Genomic DNA, 13,542 nt, shown 5'->3' with positions numbered 1-13,542 from the left:
TCTCGCGATACTTCAACTTTATAAATACACGCCTCCACAGCAATCCATCGCCATTTGACAGAGGGAGAGAGCAGGGTGTAGTCATAGGCTAATTAGAGCAGGGACAGAGAATACCATATTGTTCTTGCAATTGCTCTAACCAAAATCGCTAGTGCAGAGAGGAGGATAGAGGTTTATTATTTTTTCTTCATATTTGGCACTCCCCAGCGCTTTTGGGGTGTCCCCCATAATTGTGCATTAATATTTCTGGCTGTCAAAAGTCATATCTGTCAGCAGTATCTACTAAATAATTTGTAGCACACCTCAGTGTTTTTGGGGTGTCCTCCCTAATTGTGCATTAATATTTCTGGCTGTCAAAAGTCATATCTGTCAGCAGTATCTACTCAATAATTTTTAGCACTCCTCAGTGTTTTTGGGGTGTCCTCCCTAATTGTGCATTAATATTTCTGGCTGTCAAAAGTCATATCTGTCAGCAGTATCTACTCAATAATTTTTAGCACTCCTCAGTGTTTTTGGGGTGTCCTCCCTAATTGTGCATTAATATTTCTGGCTGTCAAAAGTCATATCTGTCAGCAGTATCTACTCAATAATTTGTAGCACTCCTCAGTGTTTTTGGGGTGTCCTCCCTAATTGTGCATTAATATTTCTGGCTGTCAAAAGTCATATCTGTCAGCAGTATCTACTCAATAATTTTTAGCACTCCTCAGTGTTTTTGGGGTGTCCTCCCTAATTGTGCATTAATATTTCTGGCTGTCAAAAGTCATATCTGTCAGCAGTATCTACTCAATAATTTTTAGCACTCCTCAGTGGTTTGCGCTCAGAATGGATTCAAAGCAGTCCACATATGATCTAAATGAGCAACCAGGTTCTGTCACCAGTCCTGATGTTAGTGTTCCCAGTACGTCATCTGGCCAAGGCGATGTCAAACAACAGAGTGTTTTCAAATTAGTGCAAAAAACAAAAACCAAAAAAAAATTTACTGTATTGAAGCGAAAAAGAAGTGTAACTGAGCAAAAGTTAAGTGACGATAAAAAAAAAATTGCAAGCATGCCATTCTACACACGCAGTGGCAAAGAGAGAATGAGGCCTTCACCTTTGGCTATTAGTGGCAGATCCCAAAAAGTTACCCAGCCTACAATTGGTGCACAACTACTGTTACGCGTCAAAGCCGAGCTGCAAGATAACAGTGAGGCATTACAGGAGAATATTTGCTCTGATTCACAAATGATAACAATCCCTGTGGAGAGTCCATCCAACAGTGGGATGTCTAATCGTGAGCATTCTGCTGATGTGTGCCTTAATAGCCCGAGTGTAGCCGGTGATACCCAAATTGAGGATGCCACTTTGGAATTAGAAGAGGATGAGGGGGAGATTTGTGTAGGCGACGAGGGCGCTAATGATGATGTTGATGATTATGATGCAGACAGATACCAAATTGCCTTTCTCAATTTCTATTTATATTCTAGATTATATAACGGCTGAATAGTTTTCTATTTTACTCCTAGTGGAGAGAGGATCTGATGCAGACAGATACCAAACTGCCTTTGTCCATTTCAATTTATATTGTACAGTATATAACGGCTGAATTTATTAGTATTTTATACAAGTGGAGGGGGGCCTAGAGAGACAGAAACCAAACTGGCTTTCTCCATGTCAATTAATATTGTACAGTCTATATCGGCTGGATTTTTTGGTATTTTATACAAGTGGAGGGGGGCCTAGAGAGACAGAGTGACCCCAAACTGTCTTTCTCCATGTCAATTAATATTGTACAGTCTATAATGGCTGAATTTTTTAGTATTTTATACAAGTGGAGGGGGGCCTAGAGAGACAGAAACCAAACTGGCTTTCTCCATGTCAATTAATATTGTACAGTCTATAATGGCTGAATTTTTTGCTATTTTATACAAGTGGAGGGGGGCCTTGAGAGACAGAAACCAAACTGGCTTTTTCCATTTCTTTACATATTTAACTATAAGTGTAGGGTGTAATATACATTCAAAGACGATGGCTGCATTGCCAATATGCATAGATGGAGAGGAAGACAATCTGTTTTGTGTGTAGAATAGGCCTACCAACGAAGAATTAAACTGTTTTTTTGGATGATTTATTACCTCAACAATTAGATTACTTGTCTCTAAAACAGTTGGAGCACTAAATTGGGTTAATTTAGGCCCAAAAACATGGATTTTCCCAAAAAATAGCAAAACAAAACCAAACAAAACCAAAACCAAAACCAAAACACGCAATGGCGGTTTTGCAAAACCAAAACCAAAACCAAAACACGACGGTAATCCAGATCCAAAACCGAATCCAAAACCAAAACACGGGGGTCAGTGACCATCTCTAGTTACAAGGTAGAATGTTGTTTGTTGTGCTGGACTATGAATCGGTCTCTTTCTAATGTACTTTCAGTGTCCTCTATTTCTCCTGGCATCGTTATGAACATGGATCATTCTGGCCAAATCTCCGTGAATCAGATTATGATTCCATTGGTAAAGGCAAAGGAACTGGCTACAACATAAACTTACCTTGGAACCAGGTACAGCTTTCAAATTCACAAAGTATTACTGGTTAGCATAGTCATTGTAACTGATGTCCTAAATACATCACATCTCAAACATTGCATTTATTAGAAGGGGTTATTACAGTAAAGTACATGGACAACATTTGTTGTCTTATGTCTCTGTATATTTGTACATATTAATTTGAATTGGACTGTTAATTGCTCAATTATGGTCTTTCATCCAAAGAGAGTAGTAGAGCACTGGAGTTGTTTACCAAGTATATTGTTTTTTAAGCAAATGTAGATTCTGAATCATGACGCATACAAAACGCCAATCAAAGTAATATGTAGATGTATTGTGACTAACTTCTCAGCTGTACACTGACTACATCTCTCAACCTATGCTGTGTTCCACTGAAGCATAAGTTGACATTTGCTTGCAAGGCTATAATTGCAATATATTTAAGTAGTATGGAATACAATGGATATAATAGAAACCACCTATAGATCCAGTGCAGATTAAAAATGAAGTGAATAAAGGTATAAACTGCGCTGAAGTGATATAAGGATTTTTAATTGCAGCATGAAAAATTGGTTAACAAATATTTGAAAAACAAAGCCAACAGCCAATATATATGTTAAACAATTATGCATTTCAGTTATGTTATTTTGTAATGTTTTTGTTTTGATCAGATTGGCATGGGAAATGCGGATTATATTGCAGCTTTCTTCCACGTGCTCCTTCCTTTGGCCTTTGAGGTAGGTGTGTTGGATCTGTAATTGCAGTCCCTCAGCTGGTATTGCATGTATTTTTTTGTTTTTTTGTTTGTTTTTTAAATCCAATACAATGGTTTCCAGCTAGAAATGTACAACACACTGAAGCTCCAGTGTTTGGGTTATTTTGTAAAAGTAGTACAACATACAAAACAAACATATAATTAGATCTTGTGAATGGTAAGGTCATGTTGGTAAAATACAGATAAACAACCAAACTATATAGTCAACCGAGTGACAGATGAAGTGTAAAAAGGTAAGTACATGGCGAGAGCATCAGCAAAGTACCACTCTATAAGGGGAGGGGGGAAATCCTGGGGTGGGAATGGGAGAGGAAGGAGAAGTGTTTTGGGGGGGGACTAAGTGATTAGGGCAAATTCAGGAGGCTCCGTGAAGCAACGAATCATGATGAGCATACCAAAGATTCCATATTTTTGTGAAAGGAGTTGACCCTATTATTCTGGAGGCTGATGATGTATTCCATTTTGGAAATAAACCATATAAGATTTATGACTTCTTGGCGAGAAGGTGGCTATGTTTTTCCTGTTCTGAGTGACTTGGTATTTTGCAGCACAAGATATATCTAAAATTAGTTTGTCAAGTGATTTATCAATGTGTGGGTTAGGGGCACAGAAGAGCAAATTGCTGATGGAGAGCCGAAGGGAGAGCCCAGTAATCTTATGCCTTAAGGGTCGTTATTTCATTCAGGAGGAAGTGATATTCGGACAGGACCACCAAAGTACTTAAAGCTGCCAGACTTAATGACTGATTTTATGTAGATGTGTAGGGACCAGGTACACCTAGTAAGGACTTTATAGAGGTTTCTTTTATGGCGAGTGTTTACCCTTTTAATAAAGCATGTTACAGCTTCTAATAAGGAATCGAGTAATGCATCAGCCTGATGTGCCCAATGAAAACAAGGAAAAGATATAAACCTTTGCTTTTCATTTTCAGTTTAATCCTGAACTGGTCTTGGTGTCCGCTGGATATGATTCAGGAATTGGAGACCCTGAGGTACTTTTGTTTCTTTATTATATGTCTGTTTTTCTATAACCTTTACAATTATTTTTTTTTAAATTACTTTGTTTATTTCCAAATGTAATTTTATATTATTACTATTAGTTTTACTATGCAATCTGAAAATAAAATGACATAATATTGGGGTAATTGACTAACTTGAATGGTGGTTTTGTACACTTCGTTTGTTGCAGGGACGTATGTGTGCTACTCCGGAGTGTTTTTCCCATCTCACTCACCTACTCATGCCCCTTGCTGGTGGGAAACTGTGCATGATCCTTGAGGTAAACGCTTATTTGTGTTCTCGTTGTATCAATCACCAGCTGACTGTGCACTAATTTGTCCCCATGGGATTCAGCTGATTTGTTCAGTGGGACAAAGACTGGATTTGACTCTTTGGTGGTAGTTTATCTTTTATCACCTATTCTTTTTACAAAAAGTACATTATTTTCTTCAATTGATCAATGTAATTGTTGAAAAAAAGATTACTCTATTTTCACATTATATCATTTTATATACACAACATAATCAGAAGTATGTGGACACCTGAACATCACATCCAGTTGTGCTTGTTGAATATTTCCTAACCATTGACATTATTATGGAGTTGGTTCCCTCTTTGCTGCTTTAACAGACTTCTATTTTCTAGTAATGCGTTCCACTAGATTTTGGAACACTGCTTTAGTGAGCTTGGGCACTGATGTTTGGCCATAATGCCTGGCTCGCAGTTGGCTTTCTGATTCACACCAAAGGTATTCAATGGGGTTGAGATCAGGTCTTTGTGCAGTCCAGGCACGTTCTTCCACACCACACTCGGGAAACATTTTTTTTTATGGACTTTAGTTTGTCCACGGGGGCATTGTCATGCTGAAACAGGAAAGAGCCTTCCCCCAAACTTTTTCCACAAAGTTGGAAGCAGACCATTTTATCGAATGTCGTTGTATACTATAGCATTAAGATTTCCTTTCATTGGAACTAAGGGGCCCATGCCAAGCCTTGAAAATAGGCCCAGACAATCATTCTTCCTTCACCAAACTTTTATAGTTAGCAGTAACCATTCAGTCAGGAAGCATTCTCCTGGTGTTCTCAAAACCCAAATACGGCTGTCAGACTGCCAGATTGTGAAGTGTGATTCGTCACTCCAAAGGATGTGTTTCCACTGCTCCAGAGGTGGTGTGCTGTACACCACTCTAGTCAACATTTGGCATTGCACATTGTGAACTAAGGCTTGTGTGATACTACTTAGCCATGGAAACCCAATTCATAAAGCTCCAGACAAACCGTTCTTGTGCTGACATTGCTTTCAGAGGAAGTTTGAAGTCAGTAGTGAGTGTTGCACCTGAGGGCAGGCAATTTTTACGCGCTAGACACTTCAGCATTCAGCGTTCCCATTCTGTGAGATTGCTTGGCTTATCGCTTCGCAGCTGAGCTGTTTTTGCTCTTAGACGTTTTCACTTCACAATAACAGCACTTACCGTTGACCAGGACTGCTCTAGCAGTGATATTTTTGACAAATTGACTTCTTGGAAAGGGCATCCTATGATCATACCACATTGAAAGTCACTGAACTCTTTAGTACGACCAATTCTACTGTTTTGACTATGGAGATTGCATGGCTGTATGCTTGATGTCATGCATCTTTGGCCATTTCAGCCACACCCATTGTTCAAACACACTAATTAGAAGGGGTGTCCACATGCACTACATGTATATCATATATGCAAGTGTCATGCTACAAATTTACATTTATAAACATCATTCAAAGATAATGTTTGTGACCTTCTACAGGTGTCTGTCTAGTTTTGTTAATTATCTAATCCTAGCAATAAGTTGATATGTGCAAGATAAATTCTAGGAAATTGTTATTGATCTCATTTCATTAGAGAGGTTATAGTTATAAGCACCCTTCTTACAGGGTGGATACCACCTACGGTCGCTGGCAGAATCTGTCTCCATGACTGTAAGGACTCTGCTTGGAGATCCGGTGCCCAAGTTGTCTGGAGAAATGACTCCATGTTACAGGTATATGTAAAAAGAATGTCCTTGTATGTACATAGTATTCTTATCTCATCTGTTTTCTGTCACTTTTAGATTGAGTTGTGTGTGGGCCACACTAGAGATTTAGTCTTGCAACGAATTGTGACATTTTGAAGCTTCTTGCTACCAGAGACGCAACATCTGAAGTATTTCAATTCTGGGATATGTGAGGCAAATGCTAGAATTTTATGAAATCTACCAGAAAAAGGAGTTAATAACCGATGTTGCTTGATGTAGCATGCAGCAGTTTGCCACATGATGTTCTTGTAGCTCTGTTAGATAGAAAACAATCACCTGTGTAATACTATCCCTTAGTTCATATTTCTATAGAAGCCTATTGTTGTGGAAATGATTTTTTTTGTTGTTGTTATTTCGCTTAAAAAAAATACATTGACTATTGTTTGTATAAGAATATAATCTGAATACTTACTATGTAACACTCTATAAAACCTTTTTCTGGAGTATCCTCTTATACTTGTATTGTATACCGATACATTTTATATATTTTGTGCAATTTACAAATGGGTTGCAACTCTTGCTATTTAAGCAGAGAGATATTTACTTCTAATTTTTCGGTGAAAACGACTGGTGGCGGGTAACTTCCAGCATCATCACCTGCCCTTACCTGTATGCGCAATATGTATGTTGTACTGCTTCCAACTTGTCAGAGTATATGACTGCTGATCCTAAATCAGGGTTTCCAGTTTTTAGCATAAATAATCCAGGCATTATTATGTACCTGGAAAGGCATTACATATTTGTCACCCAATAGACTGCTCTTGCTGTGTACCCCAACACCTACAAAGTACCCCAGAGCCCCATGCCTCCACCAAAAGTCATATGAAGAAGAAAAATATCCTTTTTATTTTTTTTTATTTTATTTTTTGTACATTGCCCCCATGTCCTGCATGAATACAGATTCATTAACATAAGTAAGACGTAAATCAAATAATTACATTTTCTAAGTTACAAATGATAGAAGGGAACTTCAGAAAACATGTGGTAAGATGAAGCAATAGACATCCATATATATGTATTTTGTTTATTGCAAGCTGTCGCACAGCTCTTAAGCTTTCTCCTAATTTAATTTTCATCGACAAACATGTTATGATTTACTTTATGGACAACCGTGACTTCTATTCAGGAATTGCTTCTATTTTCCCTTAGACTTTGCTGTACTGTATATTTGTATTGTTGTTTGAGTGGCACTAATCGTATAATAATTATTGCTGACTGAAGCATTTCTCACCTAACTGAATGGAGGAAACTGATGTTTGCTGTTTTTGGATCAATGTAGGAGAACACTTTTTTTTCTTTCTTTTATTTTTTTTATTTTTTATAGTGCTCTAGAGTCCATACAGAATGCAAGACATGTGCATGCTCCCTACTGGAAATGTTTACTGCATGATGGTAATTATGCCATTTTTGTTGCATTACCTGTGCTGCCATTATTTAAAAATATTATGTTTCTGAAAGATCAGGTTTGGGGGGAATTTCACAAATTAAACATAAATGGAAAATATTTGTTTCCTGGCTTTCAGCGATCCACTTGATTTGGCAGGTCTTCCAATGTCTGCCACCGTCAGGGGAAGCTTGCCATATTCCTGCATGTATCATAAGTCTGCCTGAAATGGTTATTCATTTATTTTTGATAGAGTAAAGCATAGTTTTAATTGTTTGTAATAATTTGCAAAATACATTTTTTATGAGCTCTTTGCTCACTGAATTCCCAAAAAGTCCATTATATTTAATATTGAAAAATCCAGAGAATGGATTATATCAAATCCTATCTTGACCTGTGCAGATCAGATAATCATAATTTTATTTATAGATTTTTATCACTTTTTAAAGGGAATATTAATTTATATGTGGAAATTGATGAGGAAAGTGATGTATTTTCTTTTGAATTTCATTTTGAAGAAACAAGATTATTACAGGACATCAGTACTAAAGGCTTGTCTGCAGCCGCTCCTTCTCATGTAGATGCTTCCATTGTGGATGAGTTTTTGGAAAGCCATATGAAGAAAATCCTGCACCCAACACCTTGCATTTCAACCTGTGTTGTAGCCCCTGAGGGGCACACACATACCCAGCTTGCAGGTGTGCAGGTAGAAGAGAGCATCCTGTCCAAGGAACAAGCAGGTGCTGCAATAAGGTAAATTGTCTGCAGGCGGCTAATGTGTATTACCACATTTCATATAGAAACCAAAGTGCTCTATTTACTGTTTCTCACTTTTACATAAGAGGCATCTGAAAAAACATTTTAATGTGTATGATCTTACTCTTACTAAAGGGTCATTAAAATGTTACTTGATTTACATAGTAACTTTATAAAGCTATATGTTACAGTGACATCATTTTTGTTATTTCACATAGTGCACACCTGATAAATAATTGAATGTGTCTGTCCTCCTAAAAGGTTTTTTTTTTTTTTTTTTTTTGTTCAAATTGCTTTTCTTCATTAACTTTTTATAAGCAATTATATCATGAGAACAGGCAGAAAATTAAAAATAAACTTCCACAATTCCTACCTTGGCGACATTGACACAACTCATTCAACTCACACACACTATACTTCCAATTTTATTTTGTGACTTTTATCATTTATAGGGATTCCAAATATATGCACTTTTTTTTTTTTTTTTTTTTAAGAGGTTTGGTCTATGTTTTGAGTATTCATAAACTTTCTATCTATATTCTTTTCTTTGTGTGTCAGGGGAAGGCTGGCAAATTTTAGCCCGGGGGACAAGACTCGTCTCAGTAGCCCATTAGGAACATTTTAAAGGGAAAAAAATGCAGATGACCCAACCCAAGGTAGCCCACTATGGAACTGGCCCGGGACGCAGATGCCCCCCTGCCCTTCCTTCCATTGTAAGGAAGCAGACTAAATAATAACAAGTATTAGTAAATCATAGTATAAACCGAGATATTAAATAAAAAGTGGGTGAATTTTACATACAATTTATTGTAATCTGGCCCTCATTTAGACCAAGATTGGTATAAAACGGATTAGAGAGGTTTTTACACTTGTCAATCTTAATAAAACATTATTATTTTTTTTATTTATTTTTCAGTGTTTTCAACCAAGAGGATTTGAACAATGAAAGCCTTTTAATCTCTGTGGGAAAAATGTTAAATGCCCTTGATAAGCTTGTGAGCAGACAGGTGAGTTTTAATAAATACCATGCATATACATTTCAATGACTAAATGTCATAGCACCAACTGTAAAAGCGGTGTTTGTATCCCAGTAGCAAATGAAACCTCTACTTGTAACTTGAAATTCTACACTTCAAAAATATTAATGACCATGTGATTTCAATATTTGTAATATGTCTTTCTTGTCCTTAGACAAAGAACTGTATTACGCTATCCCCAAATGCTTCTCTTTCTACAGCAGTCGCAATACAGCATGTGTTACATTTAGGTGCAGAAAGGTATGTCTGAGTAAATAATCTGGTTTCTTAGTGGCCCACAGTGTGCATTTGAAATAATGTATAATAACCGCTCAGGCATGTAGTGATTCCCACAGCCACTGTTAAGGGCATGAAGATAAACTACACAGGCTCCCTTACTGCTCAGCACAACGTTAGGCTGAACACTAATGCCTGTCAAATAAATATGAGGAATACACTCTCCTGCAATTCAGTGAGCCTGGGTATTTTATCTTGATGTTAGAGACAAGGGCATATCGTATATCAGTCATAGACTAAGAGTGTGGAAATATCTATTAGAGGGACATAAAGGACCAGATAACCAGACTTATGTAAGTCAGTATTTAATGCTGTTTCATGGCACACGGCAGACTAGTTAATCTTCTAGTGTCTGTCAATATTTTGCTAAAACTCTTAAAGTGTACCTGTCATGCAGTTTTGAAAAATCTATAAGGGTTTCTCATTTCTGTACTGATTGTTAGACAGTCATACAATATGGGAAACTAGTGTGGCAGCTGTTTACTGCTGTCTTTTATATATTGAATAGTATCTTTGCGAATAATCTCTGTCTCAATAATAATCCTCAAGTTTAGGAACTACAGCACGGTCCTGTAGGCTAAATCTACAATCTAGGTTTTGTATTCAAACAGGCTTAGAGCTGTCTTTAGAATATTAACATGATTCGTATGTTTTTCTTATACATAGGGTGTTTTGTGTCATTATTGGGGACATGGATACTAAACCTAAATTAACAAATGACGGGTAAGTACTCTTGAAAACAAGTAATTTGGGCACCAACAAGTTTTATTGTACTTAAATTGCATATTTTTGCTCTGAACACTGTCATTCAACATATATTTCTGTAAACAACACTTTTTTTTGCATTAAATAAGTAACTTGAGGAAACTATAATCATGAAGACAACTTTTTCTAAATTCAATCAAATGCATTACACCTTGCAGGAAAACTCTATTGCTTACAGTTTCAGGAGACAAAACACCTGAGAGGATTAATTCACATCATGAAACTTTTCTTAAATGGGAAGAAGTAAGTCAATTGAAATTGCCATCATTTGTATACAGGAGATAATGAAGGTTCCAGGATTACTGCACAGCCTCACTTACATTTCAAACTATATTTAAATTATTAAATGATGGTTTAAGCAACAACCAATAAAGTTTTATAATTATGTATGTATATATGTACAGGTGTGTGTGTTTATATGTATGTGTGTGTGTGTGTGTGTTTTTTAAATGAAATATTATATATATATATATATATATATATATATATATATATATATATATATATATATATATATATATATATATATATAATTACACACAAAGAAAACCTTATCTGTACAAACCATCTAAATTCTGCATATTTAGAATAGTATATTAGATTTGAGAGACAGATCTGGTTTTTATTATATGTAATCTTAAGCATTGCATTTGTCTATTACACTTCTTTCTTTCCTTTGTAGAGGCCAGGTGAAGGTAGCAGCTTCTTCTATGCGCTGTTTCGATTTATACTTCCATTGGCTTATAGCTACCAGCCTGACCTTATTATTTTAGCTACATCGAGTAACAGAAGCATTGGCACTAAGGATATTGCTCTAATCAATAGCCTGCTGCAGGGTTTAGCCGAAGGCGCATTTATTTCTATTGTTCCGGTAAGCTTCTATTCCTACCTGTTAATTTATGTGTGGGTGATGACATAAGAGGGGGTAGGTGCCTTGTGACACACTATGGTAACTCTAACTTCACCATGTTTAAATATACACACAGAAAATCACACAGAAACTAGTTTGTTCTGCTACTTTTAATTTATTGTTCTGATTTTACAAACCAACAGGAAAACGAGGTGGAGACGATAGAAGTTCTATCCAATGTTTTGGTAAACTGCACCTCAGCAATGCACTTTGGTCCTTACCTACCTCCTTCTGAAGAATGTATGCAAAACTTAAAAGAAGAGCTGGCTGTCATGCAGACTGAATGGAGAATGCTTCAGTGTTTAGGTAGGTCTCTGTATTTCGGATCGTTGGATATTAAATATGTACAAAAGATAGATGACACATTCTACAACCAATCTCTAAGTGACTTACAAAGGAGATATATATATATATAAGTTAACCCGTGCATGATACTCATGCATTCTAGTCAAATCAAGCTACTTAAGGTGTTAAAAAGGTTCTTGTCATGCATTTGGGCCTAGCCCAGGCCTCAACCACCAACCACTCCCCACTGTCACCCCCGGCAACCACCAACCACTCCCCACTGTCACTTCTCCTTCAAGAAATATATATATATATATATATATATTTTAAATCTTTATAAACACTTTTAACAATAACAAATTAAATTAACAAATTAAAAACATCTTAGTATACCAAATATCAGCCCTTTCTGAATTTTTTTTTCCACACACACTAAGAATTTAGTAGGTCACTGTATAACTCCGCCCAGCAGGTGGCGCTGCAGCTTGGTTTTATTTTTTTGTAAAAAATAAAACCAAGCTGCAGCGCCACCTGCTGGGCGGAGTTATACACTGATCTTCTAATTTCTTAGTTGTGTGGAAAAAAAAATTCAGAAAGGGCTGAAATTTGGTATACGAAGATGTTTTTAATTTGTTAATTTAATTTGTTATTGTTAAAAGTGTTTATAAAGATTTAAAATATATATATATATATATATATTTCTTGAAGGAGAAGTGACAGTTGGGAGTGGTTGGTGGTTGCCGGGGGTGACAGTGGGGAGTTTTTAACACCTTAAGTAGCATGATGAAGGATGTGGCGATGAAGATGAAGGATGAGGTGATGGAGAAAAATGATGAGGTGGTGACATGTGGACAAAACCACGTTAAAAAAGGGTGCTTGCGTCGGGAAGTAACGCTCTTCCCCTGAGGAGGCCTGGGCTAGGCCCAAATGCATGACAAGAACCTTTTTAACACCTTAAGTAGCTTGATTTGACTAGAATGCATGAGTATCATGCACGGGTTAACTTGTGTATATATATATATATATATATATATATGTATGTATGTATGTATGTATGTATGTATGTATGTATGTATGTATGTATGTGTGTGTGTGTATGTGTATATATAAGTCTGCTCTGTGAAGTATACTGGGTCAGAGTGTTTTTAGCATGTAGATTCCACTGTGAAGCGACATCTAGATAGTCATTGTGCACTGTGTGGTTTTCAGGTTAAAAAAAACATCCATAAGTTGCTGGGTTTTTTCTCTCATTAATTGTGGCAAATAACCTTAAGGGACATGTACCTCTCCCAGTGTTGTTTTGATGTAAACTATGTTTCTAACATTCATTTTACTTTATTATTTCATGTTAGCAAATTAGAAGACAGAAAATTTGAAGCATGAATTCAACACACGGAAAGCAAATAAGATGTTTGTGGCCAGATGTGCCATGACCCACATTAGTGATCCTCTTGTTTCTGGGAGTCAATACACTTTTGAATACAGCTTTGTGAATAATGAGAAAAAACATCAGATAACACATTCATTTAAACTTTAAAAGATCACTAAATAAATGTAGCATTTTCTACAAGCTGTTTATTTGCTCTCATTTTTAATACTTTACCATATTTTGTGATAATTCTACTTCTATGTATCTAAAAGGTTGACCAAAACATTAAGATACCCTTATAATAGAACCACTCGTAATATTCACAAATTATATAGTTTTTATTTTATTTTAATTATGACAGGTAAGTGTGAATGGGTTTTATGGCATGCTTTATAGTAATGCCAAAAG

General features: G+C 36.3%; 1 protein-coding gene across 3 annotated transcripts in view; it reads left to right on the top strand.

The window, feature by feature from the left end:
- Nucleotides 1–13,335, top strand: part of HDAC10 (histone deacetylase 10) — a 44,448-nt gene extending 31,113 nt beyond the window's left edge. For 2 of the 3 annotated variants that reach the window (XM_075208908.1, XM_075208909.1), the window contains exons 8-21: nt 2,416–2,542; nt 3,200–3,265; nt 4,235–4,294; nt 4,492–4,581; nt 6,213–6,319; nt 7,677–7,744; nt 8,255–8,489; nt 9,409–9,499; nt 9,684–9,769; nt 10,472–10,528; nt 10,729–10,813; nt 11,253–11,441; nt 11,624–11,786; nt 13,118–13,335. In XM_075208908.1, the coding sequence (XP_075065009.1) occupies nt 2,416–2,542; nt 3,200–3,265; nt 4,235–4,294; nt 4,492–4,581; nt 6,213–6,319; nt 7,677–7,744; nt 8,255–8,489; nt 9,409–9,499; nt 9,684–9,769; nt 10,472–10,528; nt 10,729–10,813; nt 11,253–11,441; nt 11,624–11,786; nt 13,118–13,125 (1,432 nt within the window). In that variant the 3' untranslated portion in view covers nt 13,126–13,335. Of the gene's footprint in view, nt 1–2,415; nt 2,543–3,199; nt 3,266–4,234; nt 4,295–4,491; nt 4,582–6,212; nt 6,320–7,676; nt 7,745–8,254; nt 8,490–9,408; nt 9,500–9,683; nt 9,770–10,471; nt 10,529–10,728; nt 10,814–11,252; nt 11,442–11,623; nt 11,787–13,117 lie in introns of those variants that run through there. The other variant, XM_075208911.1, reaches the window with a different exon arrangement.
- Nucleotides 13,336–13,542: the final 207 nt, after the last annotated feature.

This window comes from Mixophyes fleayi, chromosome 4 (genome assembly GCF_038048845.1).
Source record: "Mixophyes fleayi isolate aMixFle1 chromosome 4, aMixFle1.hap1, whole genome shotgun sequence".
NCBI classification, from domain to species: Eukaryota; Metazoa; Chordata; class Amphibia; order Anura; family Limnodynastidae; genus Mixophyes; species Mixophyes fleayi.
Note: the sequence above shows the minus strand (reverse complement) of the source record. Positions and strands in the feature narration are given on the sequence as shown.